This window comes from Salvelinus alpinus, chromosome 2, assembly GCF_045679555.1.
Source record: "Salvelinus alpinus chromosome 2, SLU_Salpinus.1, whole genome shotgun sequence".
NCBI classification, from domain to species: domain Eukaryota; kingdom Metazoa; phylum Chordata; class Actinopteri; order Salmoniformes; family Salmonidae; genus Salvelinus; species Salvelinus alpinus.
In genome coordinates this window covers 69497696-69525642 of record NC_092087.1, presented here as the reverse complement: position 1 = coordinate 69525642, position 27947 = coordinate 69497696, and the positions used below count along the sequence as shown (strand labels likewise).

Below are 27947 nucleotides of genomic sequence, written 5' to 3'. Positions count from 1 at the left end.
ATGGTGTAACGTTACCCGGTCTCAGAGCATTTCGTATTATTCTGTTCGTAAATCCAAGACACTCCATCTAATATGTTATGTTTCGTATGGTATTTATTAATTTGTGGATGTACATCACCCATTTCGTATGATATGTTATGAATTACAATTTGTATTATAAATTCAGGGGGAAAAAATAAACATCCCTTTTTCAGGACACTGTCTTTCAAAGTTATTTGGATTTTTACGAATTAACTTCACAGATCTTCATTGTAAAGGGTTTAAACAATGTTTCCCATGCTTGTTCAATGAACCACAAACAATTAATGAACATGCACCTACGGAACGGTCGTTAAGACTAACAGCTTACAGACGGTAGGCAATTAAGTTCACAGATATGAAAACTTAGGACACTAAAGAGGCCTTTCTACTGACTCTGAAAAACACCAAAAGAAAGATGCCCAGGGTCCCTGCTCATCTATGTGAACGTGCCTAAGACGCCTAAGACAGCGCTACAGGGAGACAGGACGGACAGCTGATCGTCCTCGCAGTGGGAGACCACGTGTAACAACACCTGCACAGGATCGGTACATTCGAACATTACACCTGCAGGACAGGTACAGGATGGCAACAACAACTGCCCGATGCACTGCAGTACTTAGTGTAGCTGGTGGCCACACCAGATACTGACTGTTACTTTTGATTTGATTTTGACCCCCCCTTTGTTCAGGGACACATTATTCCATTTCTGTTAGTTACATGTCTGTGGAACTTGTTAAGTTTATGTCTGTTGTTGATTCTTATGTTCATACAAATATTTACACGTTAGTTGGCAGTGAGAGGACGTTTCTTTTTTTGCTGAGTTTATATGTCAACATAGCTCAAGCAACAGGAAGCGCTCTCATCCATTTATATGCAGACAATACAGTCTTATTCTCAGCTGGCCCTTCCCCGGATTGTGTGTTAAATGCTCTACAACAAAGCTTTCTTAGTGTCCAACAAGCTTTCACCGCCCTTAACCTTGTTCTGAACACCTCCAAAACAAAAAGGTAATGTGGTTTCGTAATAAGAATGCCCCGCTCCCCACACAGTGTGATTGCTACCTCATACAAGTACTTAGGAGTATAGGTAGATGGTACACATCAAAGCTGCAGGCTAAGGTTAAATCTAGACTTGGTTTCCTCTATCGCAATCACTCCTCTTTCACCCCAGCTGCCAAACTAACCCTGATTCAGATGACCATTCTACCCATGCTAGACTACGGAGATGTAATTTATAGATCGGCAGGTAAGGGTGCTCTCGAGCGGCTAGATGTTCTTTACCATTCGGCCATCAGATTTGCCACCAATGTTCCTTATAGGACACATCACTGCACTCTATACTCCTCTATAAACTGGCCATCTCTGTATACCCGTCACAAGACCCACTGGTTGAGGTTTATTTCTAAAACCCTCTTAGGCTTCACTCCCCCCTATCTGAGATGTCTACTGCAGCCCTCATCCTCCACATACAACACCCGTTCTGCCAGTCACATTCTGCTAAAGGCCCCCATGCAAACACATCCCTGGGTCGCTCCTCTTTTCAGTTCGCTGCAGCTGGCGACTGGAACGAGCTGCAAAAAACACTCAAACTGGACCGTTTTCTCTCCAGCTCTTCATTCAAAGACTCAATCATGGACACTCTTACTGACAGTTGTGGCTGCTTCGTGTGATGTATTGTTGTCTCTACCTTCTTGCCCTCTGTGCCCAATAATGTTTGTACTGTTTTGTGCTGCTACCATGTTGCTTTGCTGCTATGTTGTTGTCATGATGTGTTGCTGCCATGCTGTGTTTTGTCCTACATTTTATTTTACAATCTCAGCCCCCGTAGGAGGCCTTTTGGTAGGCCGTCATAGTAAATAAGAATTTGTTCTTAAGTGACTTGCCTAGTTAAATTAAAGGTTGAATAAAAATAAACTACGAATTTTCAAAACGTACAATATGTTCAGAATTTCCAAAACGTACTATAAAGTTACAAAACGTATGATGCGGTTAAGGTTAGCTAAAAGGGTTAGGGTTAGCTAACATGCTAGTAGTTGAGTAGTTGAAAAGTAGCTTAAATGCTGAAGTTATCCGTGATGAAATTCGAACTCGCAACCTTTGGGTTGCTAGACATTCGCCTTATAACATGCTGACCCGACCGGAAACGTTGTGTGCACGAGCCTCGCAAAATAAATGTAGAAATCCATGTTATACAATTATTGCACCCACACTGCTCACGCGTGCCAACGAGCGTCTGCGACGCCAAGGGCTAAAATAGAAGTAATTCCTATTTCTGACGCAGATCGCGCTGAAAGTCCTGCCTCTCCCATCTCCTCATTGGTTTATAGAAGCAGCTACCCACGTGCCATCTTCTCATTGGTTATACCCACGTGGGTGATTGAAAGACAAACTTTGTTGCCGGTTGTCGTGGTAATACAATGAAAGTTTAGATGCGATCACCATATAAGTTCAAAGATGAAAAAGCCTGGAAGGAGGAGAGATGACTAGAAACGATTCAGTTGGCCATTTTATGTGTGGATTCATTGTCGGAGTAGAGGTCCTTGTGCATTTCAGGTAAAATAACAACTCAATGTTAATACCCAGGACAAATTAGCTAGCAACAGCAAGCTAGCTAAATAGGACAAATTAACGTAAGCTAGCAAGTGCAAGCTAACTAGCTAAATTGCCATACATGTTTAATGCTTTTCGACCTGTCCCCAAATTAATGTCATTGGTTCAGAGTTTGTTTTGATATTTTAACCTGCGTGTCGTGATCGCGTTTGGTGTGGGGGGGGCAAAATACATTTATGCACGATGGCGCACGCGCGCAGCCGGTTTGGGTTCCGTGTAAGCCCGCCCACCCACCCAACTTCAAATTTTTGCCTTAGACCATCTGTCTTATGTAACCATACGTAACATATCATACAACTTCTGTGTCCGGGATTTACATTTCCTATGTTACGTCTAGTAGATCATCAAGGACAACAACCACCCGAGCCACTGCCTGTTCACCCCGCTATCATCCAGAAGGCGAGGTCAGTACAGGTGCATCAAAGCTGGGACCGAGAGACTGAAAAACAGCTTCTATCTCAAGGCCATCAGACTGTTAAATAGCCATCACTAGCACATTAGAGACTGCTGACTAAATACATATACTTGAAATCATTGGGCACTAGTAATTGGAACATTAGTTACTTTAATAATGTTTACATATTTTGCATTACTCTTCTCATATGTATATACTGTATCTTAAGTCTATGCCACTCTGACATTGTTCGTCCATATATTTATATATTCTTAATTCCATTCCTTTACTTATTTGTGTGTATTGTGAAATTGTTAATATTTACGTGTTAGATATTACTGCACTGCTGGAGCTAGAAACACAAGTATTTTGCTACACCCGCAATAACATCTGCTAAACACGTGTATGTGACTAATAAAAGTTGATTTGAGACCAGGCTGCGTTACCTCACAGTACGTGGTAAAGCATTTTTTTTCATAATAACTACGTGTATAACTCCTACCAAATGATTCATTTGTGTACAACTTATCTTAGCAGTGTTTTAACCATCTTCCTAAAACATTGTAACCATTTATGCAACCAATTTTTTTTATATTGGTATCACAACAACAAGAAAACCACAGTAGCCATATAGTATCATACCGGCTTTGGCGAGCATGGAGGCCAGCAGCTTGCAGACAATGGAGCCCCTCTTCCTCATCTTGCACTGCTTGCTGTAAGGGAAGTAGGGGATGACCCCAATGATGTTCTTGGCACAGTTAGTCTTGAGAGCGTAGGCCATGACCAGCAGCTCCATGATGGCCGTGTTCACATCTCTGGGCAGGACAAAAGAACCGTTCAAAAGGCAATGGAGACAGACGGACAGAGATAAGATAATGTAATAAGATAAGAAAGAGTGAGATAAAGAGTAGTATGTGTAGATATTTGGATAGAGATAAGATAAGTAAGATAGAGTCAAGAGTAGTTATTGTAGATATTTCAGTAAACTGTTGAATAAAACTGGCTGCTGTGTTATGGTTTTAAAATTTGCATGTCGTAGTAACTGACGTGGTATAGAATTCAAGATGTCGGCGCGTCTCAAGACCACATTGGCCCCACAGAATGTTCATGCTCACAGAGTGAACACTCGTCTTTGTTGAAACACATCCACTACGCATTTGAGTGAGTCTATGACGCTAGTCAGTATCCTACAATGTTAACTTACTTGAGCGCCACACTAATAGTCGTTCCCTAAACCCTGAAGTATAACCTTGAAAGCTTTTGGGGCATTTCTAAATAATTAAACCTCTCAAGATCGTATCGAAGAACGACTCCATTGTTGTAGGGGACTCAGCCAGTTCATGAGAGAACCAGAGGCAAACTTTGTTGGGGACTTGATGCACTCTTACAAACACTATAATTAGTAGCTTAACTCATACAAAGAGTGCAATGAGGTAGTGCCAGAGTAGATTTGGCCTAGGCAGCATCCTGAAACAGCAGAGCCAACCACAATCATTAAAGAGTAACTCAACCCCAATTTCACCCTTTGCCCAACCCTTCATATGTTCTAAAAATGCATTCAGGCGAGAAGTTGTGGTTGGGGGGAATTACTCATAAATATTCATTTCGGGGGTGGGTAAACAGTTATACCTGCTCCCAACACTTTCTCACTAAAGCATCATCTAATAAAGTGATGTGCATTGTGAGCAAATACATCTCTGGACAGTCAGCTCACAGTGGTTAGTCACCAAGTTCCTGACATCTATTGCCACTTGCGGTTTAAGATCGAATCCCCCTTGGGATGCAAACAAATATATATTTTAAATGTGGACTCACATTTATTGCAGTATGGCGTTGGGGGAAAAATGCAATCGTCACCTTGAAAATGAAGATTAGGGGCTGAATTCAATCCAACCTGTATTACATTATTTACACAGTAGCTCTTTTTCCAATTGTCAAATTAACTCACAGATTAGTCTTGGGCACCAGGGCCGGCCCGCTCATTAGGTAGGATTAGGTGACCACCTATGGTGTCAGATTGGCGCTATTTTCTGAGCTAAATTGACCAAGATTCACCTCCAACAATACATCACAGAATTCTGCCCAAAAACAATGACAACTTCTCTCAACCTGTGGCATATGGGCTTTTAAAGTGAGCGCTGATGCTGCCCTATGATAAGCAGTGCAAACTTTGTCAAAGGCAGGGACGCAAAATATTTATCTTGTCCATTCCAAGCGCACCTCTCCAGGGCGCTGTTGGAGAGAGACAGCGCTGCGGCGTTCCACCAACATACCATCAAAAGAAATGACATAAATCATGTAGCATATGGTAGAAAGAGTATGTGGCCTTTTCTGTAGCCTACAGGCTGGAGATAAAATGTATGACAATGTAATGAGACGGACACTTTTTACATCATACAGGTTTTTCCCAAATCAAATAGCCTAACCTAAACAGCATTCCAATCAAATAAAGAATGCACTGACATTAACAAACATATCCTAAAAACAGGACAGGTCAAAATAAAATAGACAAATAGGCTACTCAGAATTGCTGTCCAGGACATTCATCCCATGAGCTAAATTTCATGATCAGTGGTTTCAAAGTTTGTATGCGTACATTTTTTACAAGCTGATATTAGTGAAAAATAAAATTCTGTATTTCCCGCTGTGTAAACACATTGCAAATAGGCTCAGGATAACTCCTACTGATAAAATTGGATAGGTGATACAGCTTAAATTGCAAAATGTATTAGTCACAGGAATCAGGACTAATAACGCCAATGCAACGGCCTGTTTCACAAATGATGGGCCTACACCATTGTGGGCTGACATGGTAGGCTACACCCCAGCAAGCACGGACCGACACCGTCTTTTGGACGTCTTTTTTTGGTCCGGTCGTCTTTTTTTGTGTTTTACCAATGGTAGGCCTACCACACAGATGGGCATTCATAAAATTACATTTTAGACAACACTGTAGGCCAGGGATGATTCGTGTCACACTTTTATCTTCAGTTTAGAATGGAATTAGTTTCAGCAGCTGTGTTGACTAGGGATGTGGAAAAAGTTTGACTCCCCTCCCACCCCCAAGGACTGGAGTTCCCCATCCCTGCGTAGGCTATACCTCAGTAAGCACAGACCGATGCTGACGCCTTTTGGACTTATTTTTTTGTCCGGTCTGGACCAGCCTTTATTTGGAACAAACAGACATCTATGAATTACATCTTGTCAACTTTCATTCAGAACCGAAAACGAACATTATTTCAACGTCCGGAATAGATGTCTTTTTACCTTTCATTCAGTCTGGAAAAATTTATTTTAGACGTCTTTCCAACATTTTTGCTTACTTGGGACTATTCTTGAAGGGGCAGCTATTTTTTTGTCTCGCCTAGGGGTGCAGAACAGGCGAGTAAAACCCTACAACTACTACCAGGGATAAATAAAAATGTATATCTTGCTCATGTGGGATTAGAACTCCCAACCATTGAACTATGAGCCACCAATTAGTCATAGCAGTTGGGAGAAAATATGAGTTGACATGGCCACCATTGTCACCCATTTCTCGTTATGATGGATATACCTACGAATATAAAACGTAAAATCCTCATAGCCCACGTTTTTATTCTTCGTAAAAGCACATAAATGTATGAAACGGTAATCAAAAACATTGAATTTGGTCATATGTGGAAATGTGCCTTACTGCCTTTTGAGTTGTGTACCGTCAGTAGTTTAGTCAAGGAAGCCTCATGCAAAATATATTGGCACACTCCACTTACCAAGACCATTGCAAATAAGGCGTGCTGTCACTTGCTTTAAGTGAGCCTTGAGGTGGTACCAGCCAGCCCATCTAGAAGGGAGTGGATTTCATACCAAACCCCACCCTTGAGATGCTGAAGAGGCACTATATTAAGGTGCCTCCTTTACATTATGATTTCAAATGGTTGAATTTAACCGCTAGATACAAAAAGAGCTAGATTTACTACTAAAATACCTAAATATATCACTTTTGCAATGAACTGTCAAAATGAAGACCGGAATTGATGCGTTTCACTATAAATAAGCCAAAAACATCTGGTTTTCGATTAAAATACATAAGAAATTCAGGAAAGTTACTCTTCACAGGTCAGTGCCCCCTAGCTGGCTGTTAATATTGCTCTCTCACTTCACCAGGCAGCTCCTGCCAACCAATGAATGACATAACCACTGGATGAAAAGATGTTGGTGGAGACAGAGACCCACGGGGGTCAATTCTGACTGATCAGCGATGGATCAACAACGTCTGCCTAATTTCACAAGGGAATACATTTACTTTCCTCTCACCTAGTTTCTAATGATCCATTTGGTGCTGTGGCGATACGGCATATCCAACCAACTAGAATAGACACACTCATTTCAGATGGTGTAGAAGAAAAGACACCCGGATCCTCTCACCTTGGAATGGTCTGGATGATAAAGATGTCTTGACCACGAACAGACTCCTTCACGTCCACCCTGGTTTCTGTAAATAAAAAAAAAGAAGCAAATCAGTTTCAGGAGCAAGTAACCCAACATACAGTATGCCGACCATCATCTACGGTGCATTCGGAAGGTATTCAGACCCCTTGATTTTCTTCATGTTAAAGCCTTATTCTAAAATGTATTAAATGAAGCCTTTATGGTAGAGTGGCCAGATGGAAGCCACTCCTCAGTAAAATGCACGTTGACAGCCTGCTTGGAGTTTGCCAAAAGGCACCTAAAGACGTTCAGACTATGTGAAAGAAGAGTCTTTGGTGTGATGAAACCAAGATTGATCTTTGGCCAGAATGCCAAGCATCTCGTCTGGAGGAAACCTGGCACCATACCTACAGTGAAGCATGGTGGTGGCAGTATCATGCTGTGGGGATGTTTTTCAGCGGCAGGGACAGGATTGAGGGAAAGCTGAACTGACCAAAGTAGAGAAAAATCATTGATGAAAACCTGCTCCAGAGTGCTCAGGACATCAACCCTAAGCACACAGCCAAGACAACGCAAGAGTGGCTTTGGGACAAGCCTCTGAATATCATTGAGTGGCCCAGCCAGAGCCCGGACTTAAACCTGATCGAACTTCTCTGGAGAGACCTGAAAATAACTGTGCAGCGACGCTCCCCATCCAATCTGACAGAGCTATAGCCGATCTGCAGAGAAAAATGGAAGAAACTCCCCAAATACTGGTGTGCCAAGCTTGTAGCGTCATACCTAAGAATACTTGAGGCTGTAATCGCTGCCAAAGGTGCTTCAAACTACTGAGTAAAGGGTCTGAATACTTATGTAAATGTAATACATTTGCAAAAATGTCTAAACCTGTTTTTGCTTTGTCATTGTGGTATTGTGTATTGATTGATGAAAGAAAACTATTTAATCAATTTTAGAATAGGGCTGTAATGTAACAAAAAGTGGAAAAAGTCAAAGGGTCTGAATACTTTCCGAATGCACTGTATACCAGGGACATTTAACTCTTACACTACGAGGTCCAGAGCCTGCTGGTTTTCTGTTCTACCTGATAATTACTTGCACACTTGGTGTCCCAGGTCTAAATCAGTCCCTGATTAATGGGGAACAATGAAAAGATGCAGTGGAACTGGCTTCAAGGTCCAGATTTGAGTTTAAGGGATCTATACTATAGTTCTATAGTAAGCCTGTAGACTTTATATACACTGAGTGTACAAAACATTAAAGGACATCTGCTCTTTCCATGACAGACTGACCAGATGAAAACTATGATCCCTTATTGATGTCAGTTGTTAAATCCACTTCAAAATCAGTGTAGATGAAGGGGAAGAGACAAGGCTTAAAAACCCTTCTTTACCTAAGACAATTGAGACATGGATTGTGTATGTGCGCCATTCAGAGGGTGAATGAGCAAAACAAAATATTTAAGTGCCTTTGAACGAGGTATGGTAGCAGGTGCCAGGTGCACTGGTTTGTGTCAAGAACTACAACGTTGCTGGGTTTTTCACACTCAAGAGTTTCCCTGTGTGTGTCAAGAATGGTCCACCACCCAAAGAACATCCAGCCAACTTGACATCTCTGGGAAGCATTGGAATCAACATGGGCCAGCATCCCTGTGGAACGCTTTCGACCCCTTGTAGAGTCCATGCCCCACGAATTGAAGCTGTTCTGAGGGAAAAAGTGTGGGGGGGGGGTGCAACTCAATATGTGACTCGTTTCAGGAAAACTCCTGTCGCGTCACTACTTCACATGAGGTATTTGAATGTAAAGATTTTTTTTAAATCAAAATGCTTATTTCTGTAATGTGAACTCTCAAGTGCCTTAATAACAAAATTGTATGCCATCTGTAAATACAAATAAAATAGTTAAATTACGAGCCTTGTTGGTTAAGCTATGGAAAAAGACAGGAACCTTTCTGCTAGCCATGATTAGCTGAGATAATGGATGGGCTGGACACGCTTGTTTCTATAACATGAGCTGCTCAGTATGTGTAGGTAATCCTTTCAAACGCTCCTTTTTTGAAAGACTGCAAAGGTGTTGCTAATGTTTTCCACTTTCGTGGGGACAGTTTTGAAATCGGTGGAATGCCCGGTGGAAGCAGAGTATGATAGCTAAGGAAATGGAGAAAATTCTGTCGTTTGATTGCAAATATGCAGAGGGAGTCAAAAAGAGAACGCACAGAAGGCTGTTGTACAAAACACCTGTCTCCGGATTACATCTTCAAAATAAGGTGAACCATGGCATCCGTGAGGGAGAAATGTTAATCTATGAATATGGGTAAGAGAGCCTAGCTAGCTACCTTTTCCAATATTATCCGTTTCTAATTGGCAGAAAATCATTTTCATTGGAAGTTAAAGCGTACTGTTAGCTAGCTAGCTAACGTTAGCTGGCTGGCTGTCTCGCTAGCTAACATTACGTGTATGATCTGTGTAGTAATATTATTCACATCTCAGAGCCATTCGCATTGCTAGCTATTGCCTAATGTTAGCTAGCTAAGTAACATTGAAACTAGTTGGTTAGCTTTAGCTACCTGTAGATTCATAAAGGACAGTAACGTTATGAGTTGGGATTATGGTTCGTTGTCTAAAAAACAATTAAAAGAATTTAAAAAAGGACTCCACTTTGCAAGTAACCTTTCACTGTCGTGTTGACACCTTTGTATCCTATGCATGTGACAAATAAACATTTATTATTTGATATAGTGCGTGGATACCAGAGACAGTAATGTGAACATGACCTGCACCAAAGACAAATTAGGATATAACATTAGGCCAACGAGACAGTGTCCAAGTTATAAAACTATAACCATAAGATATTCTCTAATTAGCTTGCCATTAAATTGTAAAGTTAGAAACGTTTCTAACAAGCTAGAAACGACCAAAAACATTGTTTAGAAATTTGCTTTTAGTTGCCTGGTTTGCTAGATTTACATGAACTAAATTCATTTTTAAACGGATGGGATTATTGGTGTTAAAGGATGGTATCGCGCCGTCCCAACCTTCGCTCTCTCTCCCCCGCTACTCTCTCCTCTTCCATCCTATCATCTCTTCCCTCTGCTCAAACCTTCTCCAACCTATCTCCTGATTCTGCCTCCTCAACCCTCCTCTCCTCCCTTTCTGCATCCTTTGACTCTCTATGTCCCCTATCCTCCAGGCCGGCTCGGTCCTCCCCTCCTGCTCCGTGGCTCGACGACTCATTGCGAGCTCACAGAACAGGGCTCCGGGCAGCCGAGCGGAAATGGAGGAAAACTCGCCTCCCTGCGGACCTGACATCCTTTCACTCCCTCCTCTCTACATTCTCCTCTTCTGTCTCTGCTGCTAAAGCCAATTTCTACCACTCTAAATTCCAAGCATCTGCCTCTAACCCTAGGAAGCTCTTTGCCACCTTCTCCTCCCTCCTGAATCCTCCTCCCCCTCCTCCCCCCTCCTCCCTCTCTGCTGATGACTTCGTCAACCATTTTGAAAAGAAGGTCGACGACATCCGATCCTCGTTTGCTAAGTCAAACGACACCGCTGGTTCTGCTCACACTGCCCTACCCTGTGCTTTGACCTCTTTCTCCCCTCTCTCTCCAGATGAAATCTCGCGTCTTGTGACGGCCGGCCGCCCAACAACCTGCCCGCTTGACCCTATCCCCTCCTCTCTTCTCCAGACCATTTCCGGAGACCTTCTCCCTTACCTCACCTCGCTCATCAACTCATCCTTGACCGCTGGCTACGTCCCTTCCGTCTTCAAGAGAGCGAGAGTTGCACCCCTTCTGAAAAAACCTACACTCGATCCCTCCGATGTCAACAACTACAGACCAGTATCCCTTCTTTCTTTTCTCTCCAAAACTCTTGAACGTGCCGTCCTTGGCCAGCTCTCCTGCTATCTCTCTCAGAATGACCTTCTTGATCCAAATCAGTCAGGTTTCAAGACTAGTCATTCAACTGAGACTGCTCTTCTCTGTGTCACGGAGGCGCTCCGCACTGCTAAAGCTAACTCTCTCTCCTCTGCTCTCATCCTTCTAGACCTATCGGCTCCCTTTGATACTGTGAACCATCAGATCCTCCTCTCCACCCTCTCCGAGCTGGGCATCTCCGGCGCGGCCCACGCTTGGATTGCGTCCTACCTGACAGGTCGCTCCTACCAGGTGGTGTGGCGAGAATCTGTCTCCGCACAACGTGCTCTCACCACTGGTGTCCCCCAGGGCTCTGTTCTAGGCCCTCTCCTATTCTCGCTATACACCAAGTCACTTGGCTCTGTCATATCCTCACATGGTCTCTCCTATCATTGCTATGCAGACGACACACAATTAATCTTCTCCTTTCCCCCCTCTGATAACCAGGTGGTGAATCGCATCTCTGCATGTCTGGCAGACATATCAGTGTGGATGACGGATCACCACCTCAAGCTGAACCTCGGCAAGACGGAGCTGCTCTTCCTCCCGGGGAAGGACTGCCCGTTCCATGATCTCGCCATCACGGTTGACAACTCCATTGTGTCCTCCTCCCAGAGTGCTAAGAACCTTGGCGTGATCCTGGACAACACCCTGTCGTTCTCAACTAACATCAAGGCGGTGACCCGTTCCTGTAGGTTCATGCTCTACAACATTCGCAGAGTACGACCCTGCCTCACGCAGGAAGCGGCGCAGGTCCTAATCCAGGCACTTGTCATCTCCCGTCTGGATTACTGCAACTCGCTGTTGGCTGGGCTCCCTGCCTGTGCCATTAAACCCCTACAACTCATCCAGAACGCCGCAGCCCGTCTGGTGTTCAACTTTCCCAAGTTCTCTCACGTCACCCCGCTCCTCCGCTCTCTCCACTGGCTTCCAGTTGAAGCTCGCATCCGCTACAAGACCATGGTGCTTGCCTACGGAGCTGTGAGGGGAACGGCACCTCCGTACCTTCAGGCTCTGATCAGGCCCTACACCCAAACAAGGGCACTGCGTTCATCCACCTCTGGCCTGCTCGCCTCCCTACCTCTGAGGAAGTACAGTTCCCGCTCAGCCCAGTCAAAACTGTTCGCTGCTCTGGCACCCCAATGGTGGAACAAACTCCCTCACGACGCCAGGTCAGCGGAGTCAATCACCACCTTCCGGAGACACCTGAAACCCCACCTCTTTAAGGAATACCTAGGATAGGATAAAGTAATCCTTCTAACCCCCCCCCCCCTTAAAAGAGTTAGATGCACTATTGTAAAGTGGTTGTTCCACTGGATATCATAAGGTGAATGCACCAATTTGTAAGTCGCTCTGGATAAGAGCGTCTGCTAAATGACTTAAATGTAATGTTAAATGTGTTAAAATACACCAGTTATGCTATTTTGAACCACCAGGGTGCTGATGTCATACAGCCTGTCGTTTTTGTGTTTATACTTTTTCATAACGACAACGATAAGTTTGATGTTGGACGACAATAGAATGTTCATGGTGTCACTGCGACAACTGTATACAGACATGTCAATAGACATAGTATAAACCTTTAGTCTTAATCTTTGTTTAGTACACTACTGTACTCACTCGGTTTAGCACATGGCCTCACGTGAATCCGTAAAGAGATGGGTGGGGCTAAGGCTTAAGAGGGTGTGAACGATAATGAACGGGTGTAGACAAAGAGCTCTCCAATAGGTGTAACAAAACATTTAAGGGCCATTTTATCAAAAGTGGGGTTACATGTTTATCAACTTTCAAAGAAGAAGTACTTTCCCAATTGTTCCTCAACTGTAGTGTATGATACCATTTTCTAGCTCCAAGTTTACTTTTATCCAATGTAAAAAAATATTTTTAAAAATAAAATTTTGCCACATAAGACCGAATCGAGCTGGTCGTTCACATATAAGGTGTCCTTAATGTTTTGAACACTGTGTATACTGTATGAAGCTGAAAAGGATAACCTGGCATCTCACCTCTGTTGGACTCTTGGTAAACAACTGACTTTCCCAAGTCTACGCCAAGCCGTCTGCAAGGAGAAGGAAGATGTTAGACAGTAAAAGAACAGGAGGAATGCCCACCTTGTAAGCAACATGCCCAACTGTCATCAATTATTATTATTAATAAGAATAATGATTATTATTGTGGGTGCTTATATATTTGTCCTATTTCATAGAAGTACAATTGTATTATGCACGTGTGAATTGGAAATGTTTTTTTTGCATATTCAAACTCAACGAGAGAGACAATCAGAGAGTGGGGTCACACCCAGGGTCTGCCATTATCAACGGTGACCCTGGAGCATTCAGGGTTAAGGGTCTTGCTCATGGGCACATCGGCACATTTTTCACCTCGTCGGCTTGGGGATTCGAACTAGCGACATTTGTTACTGGCCCAACACTAACTGCTGGGCTACTTAACTAGTCCACTTGTTTCTCAAATGCCCTGACCGTACAAAAACATTGAGTGAGAACAGTGAGAATGGCAAAGTGAGTTGTTTATGACATGGCTACTCGCCATCCGCTGAAGTGAAAGCACTGATGTTGGGCGACGAGGCCTGGCTCGCAGTCGGCGTTCCAATTCATCCCAAAGGTGTTCGATTGGGTTGAGGTAAAGGGTTCTGTGCAGGCCAGTCAAGTTCTTCCACACCGATCTCAACAAACCATTTCTGTATGGACCTTGATTTGTGCATGGGGGCATTGTCATGCTGAAACAGGAAAGCTGTAGCGTTAAGATTATCCTTCATTGGAACTAAGGGGCCGAGCCCAAACCATGACAAACAGCCCCAGACCATTATTCCTCCACCAAACATTAAAGTTTGCACTATGCAGTAGGGCAGGTAGTGTTCTCCTGGCATCAGCCAAACCCAGATTCGTCTGTCGTACTGCCAGATGGTGAAACATGATTCATCACTGCAGAGACCGCGATTCCACTGCTCCAGAGTCCAAAGGCGGTGAGCTTCACACCACCCCAGTCGATGCTTGGCATTGCGCATGGTGATCTTAGGCCTGTGAGGGGTTGGGTTAAATGCAGAAGACACATTTCAGTTGTAGAACTGACTAGATATCCCCCTTTTCCTTGTGATACAGCCTGGATTCGAAACAGGGTGTCTGTGGTGACACCTCTAGAACTGAGATGCAGTGCCTTAGATGGGGCTCCCGAGTGGTGCAGCGGTCTGTGTGCTGTTGAAAATATTTTTACCGGAATAAAAGTAATCTACCAGAGACAACTAATTTTTAATTTTATCTAACTAGGCAAGTCAGATAAGAACAAATTCTTATTTACAATGACTGCCTGCCCCGGCCAAACCCTCCCCTAACCCGGACGACGCTGGGCCAACTGTACGCCGTTATTGGGACTCCCGATCCTGGCTGGTTGTGATACACCCCGGGATCGAACCTGGGTCTGAAGTGACGCCTCTAGCACCGCCTTAGACCGCTGCGCCACTCAGGATCCCAAACGGACTCATCTGGTTATAACTGCTGAACATGCCTTACAATAGATATTATTTTGATTGTTTAGGTTCACGATCAGCAACAGTTTTGGTCATTTTGTATTAAACAATTAGTGTATATGCTCATTTTTAGATATACAGGGTAAAGTTGATAATTTCATAATAAGGACAGCAATCACTTGTGAGGCACACTACATGGCCAAAGCGAGAAGAGAAGATCTCTCTGGTAGAAACCATTCGACTTTGAGATGGGTGGAATCCAGTTGTGCCATACACGAAGTGTACAAAACATTATGAACACCTGCTCTTTCCATGACAGACTGACCAGGTGAATCCAGGTGAAGCTTATTGATGTCACTTGTTAAATATACTTTAATCAGTGTTGATAAAGTGGAGGAGACTGGTTAAAGAATGATTTTTAAGCCTCGAGACAATTGAGACATGGATTGTGTGTGTGCCATTTAGAGGGTGAATGGGAAAGACAAATATTAACAAACCATTGCTCTTAATGTTTTGTACATTCAGTATATATTCATTGACTCATAATTTGTAAACAATAAATATTGAAACATTCCTAGCCCGGACACTTAATCTGCAAAAATGACAAGTTTAATTAGTGGGTGATGGTGATTTCAGAACCAAAGTGGGGGGGGGGGGGACAAATAGACTACAATGTCCCCCCTAATCTGATAGGTAATGCCTAGTCTCCCTTATGGGTCAGATCAGGTGCCTACATAGTACATACATCATAGACATACATCATTTACACACACAGTCAGCTCATATAGATAGTTACACTTAACTAAACAATTTCCCCAAGAGATTGCCCTTCCTTTTAACTTACATTCTGACATCAGAAGCCCTCAAAGATAAGATGCAGTCTTTGTGAGCCAGCAGTGTCTGCCTTCACGGCCCATTCCTCCTTGCTACACTTGCTGACTATTGACCCGTTGCTAAGCCCAGACCCCCTTGGTTACTGTTGTGGACAACATTTTCCCGGGAAGCCCAATTTCCCCCTTCTAACCACTGGCGGAATCTCACAATTATCTCACTGTGTTTTTAATACACAATGAAATTAAACACACACCGCCCCTTGCTAAATCGAGAAACTCTTGGGTATGTTTTGGTGGCTTGTTATTATAATTGCTTCTTGGGAACCTGGTAAAAGTATGTTTGTAGTGTGGCTAACCACTGAATGGCTCTGAATTCATTGTCAACATGCTGTCAAAGCTACAACCACTTGGCGCAAACCAGTTCTCTCAAATTGTATCCTATTGTCGACAGCAGATGCGAGTTGTATTAATAACATGGCGAACTTACCTAGTTAATAAACATCGCAAGAACAAGTTAAGTGGCTAGCGTTAGCAACGTTTGGTGGTCAATGAGACAGAGCTAGCTAACCAGCTGAGCTAGCAAACAATAATAATAATAAGTATAATTTCGTATTCAAAAAAATACTCCCAACAGGCTCTGCATTTGAGGAATCACAGTAGCAAGTACCCCTGGTACACTGTTAAATGATTTAGCCATTCTAACAATTCATTTTTTGAAGAAAGCTAAAATTTTCCCCAATGCCATGACTGGCTTTCATTGGTTTCAAACAGACTCGACAACGTACAACAAACTCTTGCATATATCGTTTTGGTACGTTTCATTGAAAGTGGCTAATATCGCATTGATTTGATCACAATTGCCACAGTGAAGGGAAACGATGATTGTGTTAACTAAAGGATATATATGCGCTAAACTACAGTCATGTTTGACAAATATGATGTAGGATAATTAATATTAACGTCTAAAGGCTTGATTCTGTCATACTCGAGGCACTGTTCGCAAAGGCCAACGCCTGTTGCCCATTGCAACATCACCCACCTTGCAATCTGAGCAGAGGCAGTAAACCTTTTAAAATTATTTTATTTATTTTGAAATTATTCTAAATGTTACCCAATTTCATGATATCCAATTTGCGATCTCGTCTCATCGCTGCAACTCCCCAACATGCTCGATAGAGATGATGGTTGAGTCATGCATCCTCCAAAAGATGACCCGCCAAACCGCGCTTCTTAACACCCGTCCGCTTAACCCAGAAGCCAGCTGCAGCAACGTGTAGGAGGAAACACCACTCAACTGACAACCGAAGTCAGCCTGCAGGCGCCCGGTCCGCAACAAGGAGTAACTAGAGCGCAATGAGCCAAGTAAAGCCCCCCGCTGGCTAAACCCTCCCCTAACCCGGACTACGCTGGACGCTGCCTTATGGGACTCCCGGTAACGGCCGGTTGTGACACAGCCTGGGATCGAACACAGGTCTGTAGTGACGCCGCAACAACTGTGATGCAGTATCTTAGACCACTGCGCCACTCGGGAGGCCATGGCAGTGTACATTTAACTCTAAAACCTGGACTTTTTGACATTTTATGAGGCATGTCTTCCCGCGTTCTGACCATAAGAATGTTAAGGGGATTCTTTCATAAACACTTCCTCATATGCCATTGAAACCAGTATTTCTTTCATGTTCTCAACACAATCCTAGTCAGAGTAACAACCCATGCAGTGTGCTTTGGAGAGCGGGGTTTTCCCGCTAATTGCATTTTTGGAACATTCATGCTTATAGCATACTGCCCTGTGTGCATTGCTGCGCTTATAATGTGAAGAAATGGACGAATAGTTTATCAACATTTTAAGCTAAACGTTCTGATCTGTTGCATCAGCCTCATTGCTTTTAAAAGTATTTTTTAACGTACACTGGCTGTATTAACTTGAGATCCTTTGTCCAACAACTGTCCCAGAGTCTCTCCTTGGAATATTTATTTATAGCACCGAATGACAAGCCGTCCAATGGAATAAGTAAACCTTTGTAATGTGGGGATAGTAGATTGACATAGGTTAGTGCTTTTGCTGTTTTACTCATCTTGGCTGACGAAAAGTAAATGTGGACGGTTCTTCTAACATCTTCAATATGCACCTCGGAATTTGATAAGAAAGACGTTCACCGTTGCATCCCCGATGTGTCTGTCTTCACTAGTAGCCTACTTCAGAGCTGCGATGCCTGTGAGGACACGATCACGTGACGGGCATTTGGCTAATAAGAATTGAGATATCTGAGAGAACCGTGTGAGTGAGAGGTGCTTCGGAGCACTTTGGCTGCCGGGCATGGATTTTTTTTAAGGGGCATTACGGCCACACAAGGGCCGTCAATGCCGCCGGGAAATTTTAGGCCTGGTCAGCAGGGCTCTAAATTAACATTTTGCTGTTAGGAGCACTACGAAAAGTAAGGCCCACCACATTCAATTTTAAGAGCACTAGATTAAAAATAAAATAAATCTTGATTGAGATACAGGTTATATTGGGCCTATAGGTACTTTTGAACACTAAAGTGGTGGTGTAAAGACATTTCTTTATTATAAAAGCTCAAATGTTTATATGAATACCTGTTATTTGTGGAATATTAGGCATCTACATTGTGTAAACACAATTGTGCTATTGAGATGCATTACATTGAAAATTGTCCACCATCTCTAAAAATGTCAGGTGCAAGAGATGTCATTCATTCTTTGCTATGATCATTGATATCCTGAAGAAGCTATCCCTTCTCTCTCTTTGCCCCAAAATGTTTGGATATACTGGTAAAGTTACATTATTAGCTAGCTAGTCAATGATGTAACATGACTGAAAAAAGTGTAAACAAACGGTGAGTAGTTTTATAAGGCCCACAACATGGTTAATGAATGATCCACAATGGGAAGATAACGTTGCACCGGTGTGGTGAGAGAATTCGAGCCGATGGAATACGACTATACGAGTGCTTATTTCAAAGAGCGCTCCGTAAGCCAAGCCCCAGTGGGCAGAGCTAGGCATGTTGGACTTGGATATTTTTTAATATGGGAAGAACAGCCTCTCATTTTACAATGGGTCAGTGTGGTTCTGTGTTGCCTAGTTATGCGAATATACTTTTGTGTATACAGTTGAAGTCAGAAGTTTACATACACTTAGGTTGGAGTCATTAAAACTTGTTTTTTCAACCACTCCACAAATTTCTTGTTAACAAACTATAGTTTTGGCAAGTCGGTTATGACATCTACTTTGTGCATGACACAAGTCATTTTTCCAACATTTGTTTACAGACAGATTATTTCACTTATAATTCAGTGTATCACAATTCCGGTGGTTTAGAAGTTTACATACACAAAGTTGACTGCCTTTAAACAGCTTGGAAAATTCCAGAAAATGTCATGGCTTTAGAAGCTTCTGATAGGCTAATTGACATCATTTGAGTCAATTGGAGGTGTACCTGTGGATGTATTTCAAGGCCTACCTTCAAACTCAGTGCCTCTTTGCTTGACATCATGGGAAAATCAAAAGAAGTTAGCCAAGACCTCAGAAAAAAATGTGTAGACCTCCACAAGTCTGGTTCATCATTGGGAGCAATTTCCAAACGCCTGAAGGTACCACATTCATCTGTACAAACAATAGTACGCAAGTATAAACACCATGGGACCAAGCAGCCATCATACTGCTCAGGAAGGAGACACGTTCTGTCGCCTAGAGATGAACGTACTTTGGTGCAAAAAGTGCAAATCAATCCCAGAACAACAAAGGACATTGTGAAGATGCTGGAGGAAACAGGTACAAAAGTATCTATATCCACAGAAAAAGGAGTCCTATATCGACATAACCTGAAAGGCCACTCAGCAAGGAAGAAGCAACTGCTCCAAAACCGCCATAAAAAGGCCAGACTACAGTTTGGAACTCCACATGGGGACAAAGATCGTACTTTTTGGAGAAATGTCTTCTGGTCTGATGAAACAAAAATAGAACTGTTTGGCCATAATGACCATCATTATGTTTGGAGGAAAAAGGGGGAAGCTTGCAAGCCAAAGAACACCATCCCAACCGTGAAGCACGGGGGTGGCAGCAACATGTTGTGGTGGTGCTTTGCTGCAGGAGGGACTGGTGCACTTAGCAAGGAAAATTATGTAGATATATTGAAGCAACATCTCAAGACATCAGTCAGGAAGTTAAAGCTTGGTCGCAAATGGGTCTTCCAAACGGACAATGACCGCAAGCATACTTCCATAGTTGTGGCAAAATGGCTTAAGGACAACAAAGTCAAGGTATTGGAGTGGCCATCACAAAGCCCTGACCTCAATCCCATAGAAAATGTGTGGGCAGAACTGAAAAAGCATGTGCGAGCATGGACACCTACAAACCTGACTCAGTTACACCAGCTCTGTCAGAAGGAATGGGCCACAATTCACCCAATTTATTGTGGGAATCTTGTGGAAGGCTACCTGAAACGTTTGACCCAAGTTAAACAATTTAAAGGCAATGTTACCAAATACTAATTGAGTATATGTAAACTTCTGACCCACTGGGAATGTGATGAAAGAAATAAAAGCTTAAATAAATCATTCCCTCTACTATTATTCTGACATTTCACATTCTTAAAATAAAGTGGTGATCTAACTGACCTAAGACAAGGAATTTTTACTTGGATTAAATGTCAGGAATTGTGAAAAACTGAGTTCAAATGTATTTGGCTAAGGTGTATGTAAACTTACTAAAAGCTAAAAGAAAGGAACATGGTGGATAGATAAGTGTCATTGTTGCAAAGTATTTCTAATCTAAAAATCAGATCTCTTAAAAGTTTTGTTCACTGTTGTTCTATTATCTATACAGTAGGCCATAATTGATTTTGGCCCAATAGGCCAGGCATATTCCCACTTTCAAGGAGCTTTCCGTTTTGATTGGATTATTTTGCTTAAACTTTTAGGCCAACCTATAGAAAAATAAAACAACTACGCATCTCTGCCCAGCCAGGCAAGAGTGGCCAAAAGGGTGTTTAGCATCCCCAGTGGCTCGCTGCAAGCCTGCTTTACAGGTACCTTCGCAATGGCCAAACTCCTGTTTCTAAAAATGATGTAGCCTTTTTTGAAATGATGAGTGCTAACATTCACCTTTTTTTTTTACCCCTTTTTCGTGGTATCCAATTGGTACTTACAGTCTTGTCTCATCGCTGCAACTCCTGGTATGGACTCGGGAGAGGCGAAGGTCGAGAGCCGTGCGTCCTCCGAAACACGACTCAACCAAGCTTCTGCTTCTTGACACAATGTTCCCTTAAACCGGAAGCCAGCCACACCAATGTGTCGGAGGAAACACTGTACACCTGGCGACCTTGTCAGCGTGCATGCGCCCAGCCTGCCACAGGAGTCGCAAGAGCGCTATGGGACAAAGACATCCTTGCCAGCCAAACCCTCCCCTAACCCGGACGACACTGGGCCAATTGTGCGGCGCCCCATGGGTCTCCCGGTCGCGACTGGCTGCGACAAAGCCTGGACTTTAAACCAGTATCTCTAGTGAATGAATTTTCTGACCAATGCATGTTACATTTGGATCGGTTTGGAGTCCGCGGACCGATGCACTTGTATCTTAAACATGTGAATCGGAAAAACGGAGCAGTCTGGGGCCGGGGCAGCAGCTGTAACTGCTCCTATGTTTGAAATACTGTTTGCCGAGAATGGGATCTGTTTGTTAGCCCAGTTTGCTTGAAGTCTCTTAAAGTTATGTGAGACATCATCCTCGCTCTCATCCTTGCAATTTTGAGTGACAGATCCTCTGGAGTCTAGCGACCTGAAAGTAGACTTAATAGGCTGCTTTTACACAGACAGCCCAATTCTGATATTTTCACACTACTTTTTTTTTTCTTTTTTTTTAAGGAGGGGGGCAGTCCTGTCCCTTACTTATTTTATTGTTTATTGGATATGAGAGAGGAACGTTTTTGCTGAAAGAGCACTGGGCCCGATTCAAACCCACACTGGCAGCTGTGCATGTTCTCTAGAAGCAGCGGCCTATACCACTAGACCAGTGGTTCCCAGGGGTACTTGGCCTATCCACAGGGGGTACTTAAGAAGACTCATGAGACCATAGGCCTACTGCTAAAATGCACGAGGGGGTACTTCAAGGGTACTCCGGCAGAGCAAAACTCAGTTGGTTGTACAGTAACAGCAAAAGTTTGGGAACCACTGCGCTAGGACATCACTAATTTGTCTTAACTACGTTCAAAATCCAGTTGAAGAGAAAAACATGTATTTTGAGGGAGTTGCAAGAGATTCATTTACTTACTCTGTGATCTTCTTGGCGAGCTCTGTGCATGCGGTGGTCGAGTTGGCAGAAAATACACGGTACCCACTTTTTGAGATATTCATTTTTGAGTGACTATAGGAAAACTTTGAAGTGTGAGAATGACAGACGAGAGTTGAAGCTCAATAAAAGTCAATAACCACGTATTTTGCCTACTCACATGGACAATATCGACTATAAATTCAGGATTTAAGAACATGGAAATACGTCGAATGAGTGCGGAATGTTACAAAATCTCAAAGCATAAACCCTGGCCTACATGTAGCTAACCTACATAACTGGCGTAAGTAAACAAGTCTATTTATCGATCGCAGTCTGACTGGTCTAACAAACTAGAAAACGGATAAACTGAGTTGTTCCACATCCGCACATAGATCTGAAAGCTACTCTATGAAAAACGCGCTCCACCTAATTCTTCAATTTGAAAAATATTTTTGCAATAGAAATACACTATATCAGACTCGTATAATCTCAAAACGTGTATACAATGTTGCTTCTATCGTAGCTAATGTAAACTTTGTAGCAATGAGGTTGCATCAAAGAAAAGAAAACGAGTAATTTCATTGGGTAGCCCAAGATTAACATATTGGCAGTAGAATAATCCAATGCAAGTGCTGCTTTGGAACAGAGGAGGGTGGTTTGTTCGAATTTTCAACCACTCAGAGCACTTCAATCATGCGCGAGGTCAAAGAGTAACCTTACGTAGCAGGCGTCAAAAGACGTAAAGAGTCGCTAAAGTAATGGGTTATATTGAAGAAACATGTAGGTAACATATTCTGTTTTAAATGCTTAAAAAGTGGTATTTCAGGGGGAACGGTAGGTCATATGTAATTCAATACAATACAAATAAAATTGTTACACAACTTTGTCATATTTCCTAGAAATCTAATTAGCCTACATACTGTAATTAAACTTTTCTTCACTCTTTCCTCAATTGACAAATACAGTTTCTAAATTGCTTGCAGCCATCCATATCATTAGTAGGTTATGCAAGTACTTTCTTGGAATTTTCAGCGGGAACAGCTTCATAATAATGACCATAAAGTCAGAATTGACTAAAGAGTTAATTGACATTGGGAGAATTGTTGGCAATTTGTCTTTTCACTATAAAACATATTTTTGTTGAACAGCTTGTTATTCTATCACCAAAGGGTTTGTTTAATAAGATAATGTATGGGTATGTACAGTGTGAGGATGTGCTACCTATTTTTAGTCACAGTGTCCTTGTGGAACGCGGTCATCCAGCTTAGCTCAATGCTAGGCATGGATCTCCACACTTGGATATGGGTGTCACAGCTGATTCCTTCACTAAGGCCATTGGCGTAGAGCAAAGTGCAGAGGGTGCGATCCAGAGGTAGTACCACCCTCCCAATGTCTTAATGTTATGTCCACACCATACACCTAGGGTTACTTCAGCACCTGCCCCCCGCCACCACCCCACCAATCCTCTCATCCTTTGAGCACCTTCTCCTTTAGCAGGTCCAATATGACCTGTCTTTCCTGGCTCTCCAGCTCGAACCTCCTCTCCCTCTCCTTCCTCTCCGCCCCCAGCCTCTCTCTCTCCAGAGTGATCTTACTCCTCTGGATCTCTAGCTCCTCCCTCCTCAGCGATAGCTCCTCCTCCCGCAGTCGTTGTTCCGCCTCCGAGCGCTTCTCCAGGAAGCTGAGGATCTCTGAGTAGGTCTGGCAGCAGCATTGGCAAGGCTGCTTGGCCATGGGCGCCGCCGAGACTAGCGAGAGCTCCGCCAGGTCCTCCTGCTCCTCCTCGGGCTCTGGGGTCATGGGGACTGAAGGGGGCAGGGAGGGGAGAGAATAGATAGGGACATAGTTGAGATGGGGAGGATAACGTCTCAAAAGGTCAACGTTTTTTTGGTGATCATTTCTTTGGTCTGTAGTCACTCAAACATTTTTGCTGAGGAGCAAACATGTCACTGTGTGAGTCTCTTGAGTACCGACACATAGAGGTGGGGCAAGGGCAGGCCACCTAAAACAGTATTCTCAGTATTCTGTAGTATTCTGCAAGGGCAGGGCATTCTAAAACAGGAGAATAGTGTTTTAGGTGGGGCAAGGGCAGGGCATTGTAAGCAATTACCCTTTACCCAAATATCCCTTTGGATATGATCACAGATCTAAAAGTTATTCTCTCACCTCACAGATCTAAACAGACTTGGATGGGGTTCTTACCTTTGGGTTGTCCTGTTTGTGTGGAGATAATGATGGGTTTGTCCTGCTCTGGTAGACTAGCCAGCTCTTCCAGGGCTCGTTTCCTGAGTTCCTCATCCTGGTACTTACTCTCCCCGCTGGCCAGAAGACCCTTCTCTGCCTCCAGCTCCAACACCTCGTGGAGTAGGTCTTCTTTCTGGGCATACAGCCTCTCTGTCCCAAACCTGAACACATACAGGCACATAAGCATGAACAGACACAGACACACAGGGTTGGGTATCAGCTTCTAATACATTCCTCCTATTAAGCCTTGTGTAGACTCTTGTGTATGTATGTCTAATGTCAACTTCTGGCCAGTCTTGACCAACCTGCGTAGGCTGGGGAAGTCCTGCTTCTTGTAGTAGTCCAGCAGCAGCATGGTCCTCTCCCTGCAACGCCGGGCGTCCACCTCGAAGCTCTCGTCCTGCAGGGCAGCAGTGATGATCTCCCCGACACGGGCCCAGATACGACCCGACTCCTTGGAGCAGAATGGGTTCTGAGCAATGACCTCACGGAGCAGCAGGATGTCGTGGCGGGCGGAGAATCGCACCTGTCGCTTGCGGGGAGTGGTGGAAGGACCGGCGAGAGAGAAACCTGGGGAGAGGAAGGGGTACGGAAAAAGTGAGAGGCGATATCTAAGTCGTAGACTATTGGTATAGAATCCTCATATGACCTTTGCCAAGAGGTCTGGGCCTTAGTACACTTATCCTGTAACACTGGTTCAAGCTTCACTGACTGTTCCTCCTCAATTGCTACTTCAGAAAGTAGATAGACAATCCAGATGGTAAGGAAATAACCACTGGTAGGCCGCCTAGTTTATACAATCGTGATGCATAGGTTAAGAAGTTAAACATTATGTTTTATAGGGAGCTGCAAGATAAACTACTGGGCTGAATATAATGGGTTCACATTGGTGAATGTTAGGGAAACATACCTGGGTTGTATACATTTTGGAAACCGTTTCCGTTTAAGAAGGAAACGTAAAGAAAACGGGTGGGGCTCTATTTTAATTTGTCCAAGAGAAGCTCTCGTTTGCGTTTTCCGTTTGGAGTAAACGGTTTTGCAACAGGGCGAAACGATTTGTAACAGAATAGGCTATAATGAATACAACCCTGGCAAAGTATTTAATCATTAACGTAATTTAACTGTGAACGACCTGTAGGCTATTTGTTGGCGATTGGGGATCAGCTGTCATACAAAACAAAGCCGATATTATCACTTTCACTGACAAAGCAAAAGCCGAAGCCCCCTATTTGCCTGGTGAATTAGGATAGTTGCTAAAACGCTTTGCCATTCCAGGCACAAGTGCAAGCAGCACGGCACGTCTACCCATGCAGAGGCAACACAGTTAGAATATTAAAGTATACATGTTGCATTGTTTATTATGGGCCAGCGCGCGCACAGGAAAATCACACGAGCCGCATAAAAATGACAAATGCTGGTTATGGATTTATGAACAATAAAATATGTAATGTCAGACGTAGCAGTTTATGTCGGGCTCACCACCGTTATTTGCCATCTCCACCACACGTTCCATATCTGCATATATCCGGGATCAGCTGATACACACAAAATGTTGAGGTCACAGTACACGTCCACTCACCAGTACAGGTTCCATTCTGACGTGTAACTCAACTTCTCTGGAAATCTGGCAAAACTGGCGAGTCGAAATTTGTGCAGGACCGCGGAGTGTCCACAAGATGGGGTCAAAGTACCGCGCTTAAAGTTTCCGGTATGTTCTGATGTTTCTGGTATGTTCTGAAGTCAATTCCATCATCACAGAGAAAAGGGTCTGGATGCTCTGTGCAGTCCATAATACAAAACATATTCACTTGTGGCTTTGACTTGGCATGGTAACAGGCAATCTGGAATACATGGTTTATTGACATTAAACAGAATGAGTGTCACTTCAAATGTTATACCCTCCAGGTCAAGAGCTACTGAAATTATGTGTTGAATAATTACATTTGAATATCATCAGTATTCAGGTGGTCTCTTACCTCCCACCTTTTGACCTCATCCACCTCGCTTACTTACACATACACATCACTCTGCCCCCCTGCAACTCTCTCACATTTTAGTCATTTGACAGGCGCTCTTAACCAGAGCGACTTACAGGAGCAATTAGGGGCACATTGACTGATTTTTCATCTAGTTTGCCTGGAGATTCGAACAAGCGACCTTTCAGTTACTGGCCAAACGCAAGGCACTTATCTTGTCACAGTGACTTGGAGCTAATGAAATCTACTGAGGTATTGGACAGGCTTAATGTGCTGTGTATAACACATCACCATAATAGTTATACAATAATCATTATAATGGTCTCTCCCCCATCAGACCAGAGTAGGCGCACTCCTAAAAACACACATCTAGGCTGTATCCTAAATGGCACCCTATTCCCTATATATAGTGCACTACTTTTGACCGCACTACTTTTGACCAGTACCCATAGGGCTCTGGTCAAAAGTAGTGCAAAAGTAAGGAATAGGGTGCATTCGGGACACTCTTAGAGATGACCTACTTGACCAGTGTCTCATTGAAGACAAACGTACATCTACACTGAGTGTACAAAATATTAGGAACACCTAATATTAAGTTGCACCCCTTTTGCCGTCAGAACAGCCTCAATTCGTCAGGGAATGGAATGGACTACAAGGTGTCAAAAGCGTTCCACAGGAATGTTGGCCCATTTTGACTCCAATGCTTCCCACAGTTGTGTCAAGTTGGCTGGATGTCCTTTCGGTGGTGGACCATTCTTAATACACACGTAAAACTGTTGAGCGTGAAAAACCCAGCAGCTCTGCAGTTCTTGACACTCTCAAACTGGTGCGCCTGGTACCTACTACAATAACCGTTCAAAGGCAGTTAAATCTTTTGTTTTACCCATTTACCCTCAGAATGGAACACGTACACAATCCATGTCTCAGTTGTCTCAAGGCTTAAAAATCGTTCTTTAACCCGTCTCCTCTTCATTTAAACCAGGGATTTCCAACAGGTCGATCATAGCCTGTAAGCTACTAGTAGCTCGTAAGCTACCAGTAGCTCGTAAGCTACTCGTAAGCTACCAGTAGCTCGTAAGCTACTCGTAAGCTACCAGTAGCTCGTAAGCTACCAGTAGCTCGTAGCCCGTAAGCTACCAGTAGCTCGTAGCCCGTAAGCTACCAGTGGCTCGTAGTCCGGAAGCTACCAGTAGCTTGTAGCCCGTAAGCTACCAGTAGCTCGTAGCCCACCTATGAGTAGCTCGCCAAACAATTCTGAAAGTACATGCAATTTTCACGTGTTCCACCGCAAACTGTCATAAACAAATCTCACAAGTATCAGACCCCTCAAGCTCCCAGCTACTATTTAATCAACGCAACTTGACATTATCCCACCCCTGGTTAGCCACTATTGGCTTAAAAAGCCAAACCTAACACAATATCTTCCAATTAATTTCCAACAATATTGCCCCTGTCTGTCTGTGTGGTGCGCACGTGTGTCTATCACTCTGTGTGTAGCCAGTTAATGTGATAACCATCTTGTAGGTTGACAGAAATAATTTCCCCCAAAACCTTTTCAATTAATTAAGAATCTGGCCCTTTTTAAAAAAAATAGCCTAAAATGACATACCCAAATCTGACTGCCTGTAGCTCAGGACCTGAAACAAGGCTCTCATGCTAGAAAAGGTTGGAGACCCCTGATCTACACTGATTGAAGTGGATTTAACAGGTGACATCAATAAGGGATCATAGCTTTCACCTGGATTCACCTGGTCAGTCTATGTCATGGGAAGAGCATGCC

At 43.4% G+C, this 27947-nt stretch overlaps 2 protein-coding genes across 3 annotated transcripts in view; both read right to left on the bottom strand.

Moving 5' to 3' along the window:
• Positions 1 to 22517, bottom strand: part of LOC139567561 (phosphoribosyl pyrophosphate synthase-associated protein 1-like) — a 29845-nt gene extending 7328 nt beyond the window's left edge. The window contains exons 1-4 of one of the 2 annotated variants that reach the window (XM_071388915.1): positions 21948 to 22517; positions 13351 to 13403; positions 7432 to 7498; positions 3667 to 3839 (exon numbers count right to left, since the gene is read on the bottom strand). In XM_071388915.1, the coding sequence (XP_071245016.1) occupies positions 3667 to 3839; positions 7432 to 7498; positions 13351 to 13403; positions 21948 to 22030 (376 nt within the window). In that variant the 5' untranslated portion in view covers positions 22031 to 22517. Of the gene's footprint in view, positions 1 to 3666; positions 3840 to 7431; positions 7499 to 13350; positions 13404 to 15672; positions 15692 to 21947 lie in introns of those variants that run through there. The other variant, XM_071388916.1, reaches the window with a different exon arrangement.
• A 181-nt stretch (positions 22518 to 22698) lies between these two features.
• Positions 22699 to 25759, bottom strand: LOC139567562 (scaffold attachment factor B1-like). The gene is made up of 4 exons (XM_071388917.1): positions 25671 to 25759; positions 24497 to 24761; positions 24150 to 24352; positions 22699 to 23752 (listed from the first exon to the last, which is right to left on the bottom strand). Exons 1-4 carry the CDS (start codon positions 25702 to 25704, stop codon positions 23415 to 23417), a joined length of 840 nt encoding a protein of 279 aa, XP_071245018.1. The 5' UTR covers positions 25705 to 25759; the 3' UTR covers positions 22699 to 23414.
• Between the last annotated feature and the right edge of the window lie 2188 nt (positions 25760 to 27947).

Bases quoted from the DNA above. Each gene is read 5' to 3' on its own strand.
- LOC139567562 (XM_071388917.1), bottom strand. From the start codon at position 25,704: ATGGAACGTGTGGTGGAGATGGCAAATAACGGTG. The intron at 24,353-24,496 runs GTTGGTCAAGAC...GTATGTGTTCAG, and splicing joins GACTTCCCCAGCCTACGCAG to GTTTGGGACAGAGAGGCTGT. The intron at 23,753-24,149 runs GTAAGAACCCCA...TGCCCCCTTCAG, and splicing joins ACAAACAGGACAACCCAAAG to TCCCCATGACCCCAGAGCCC.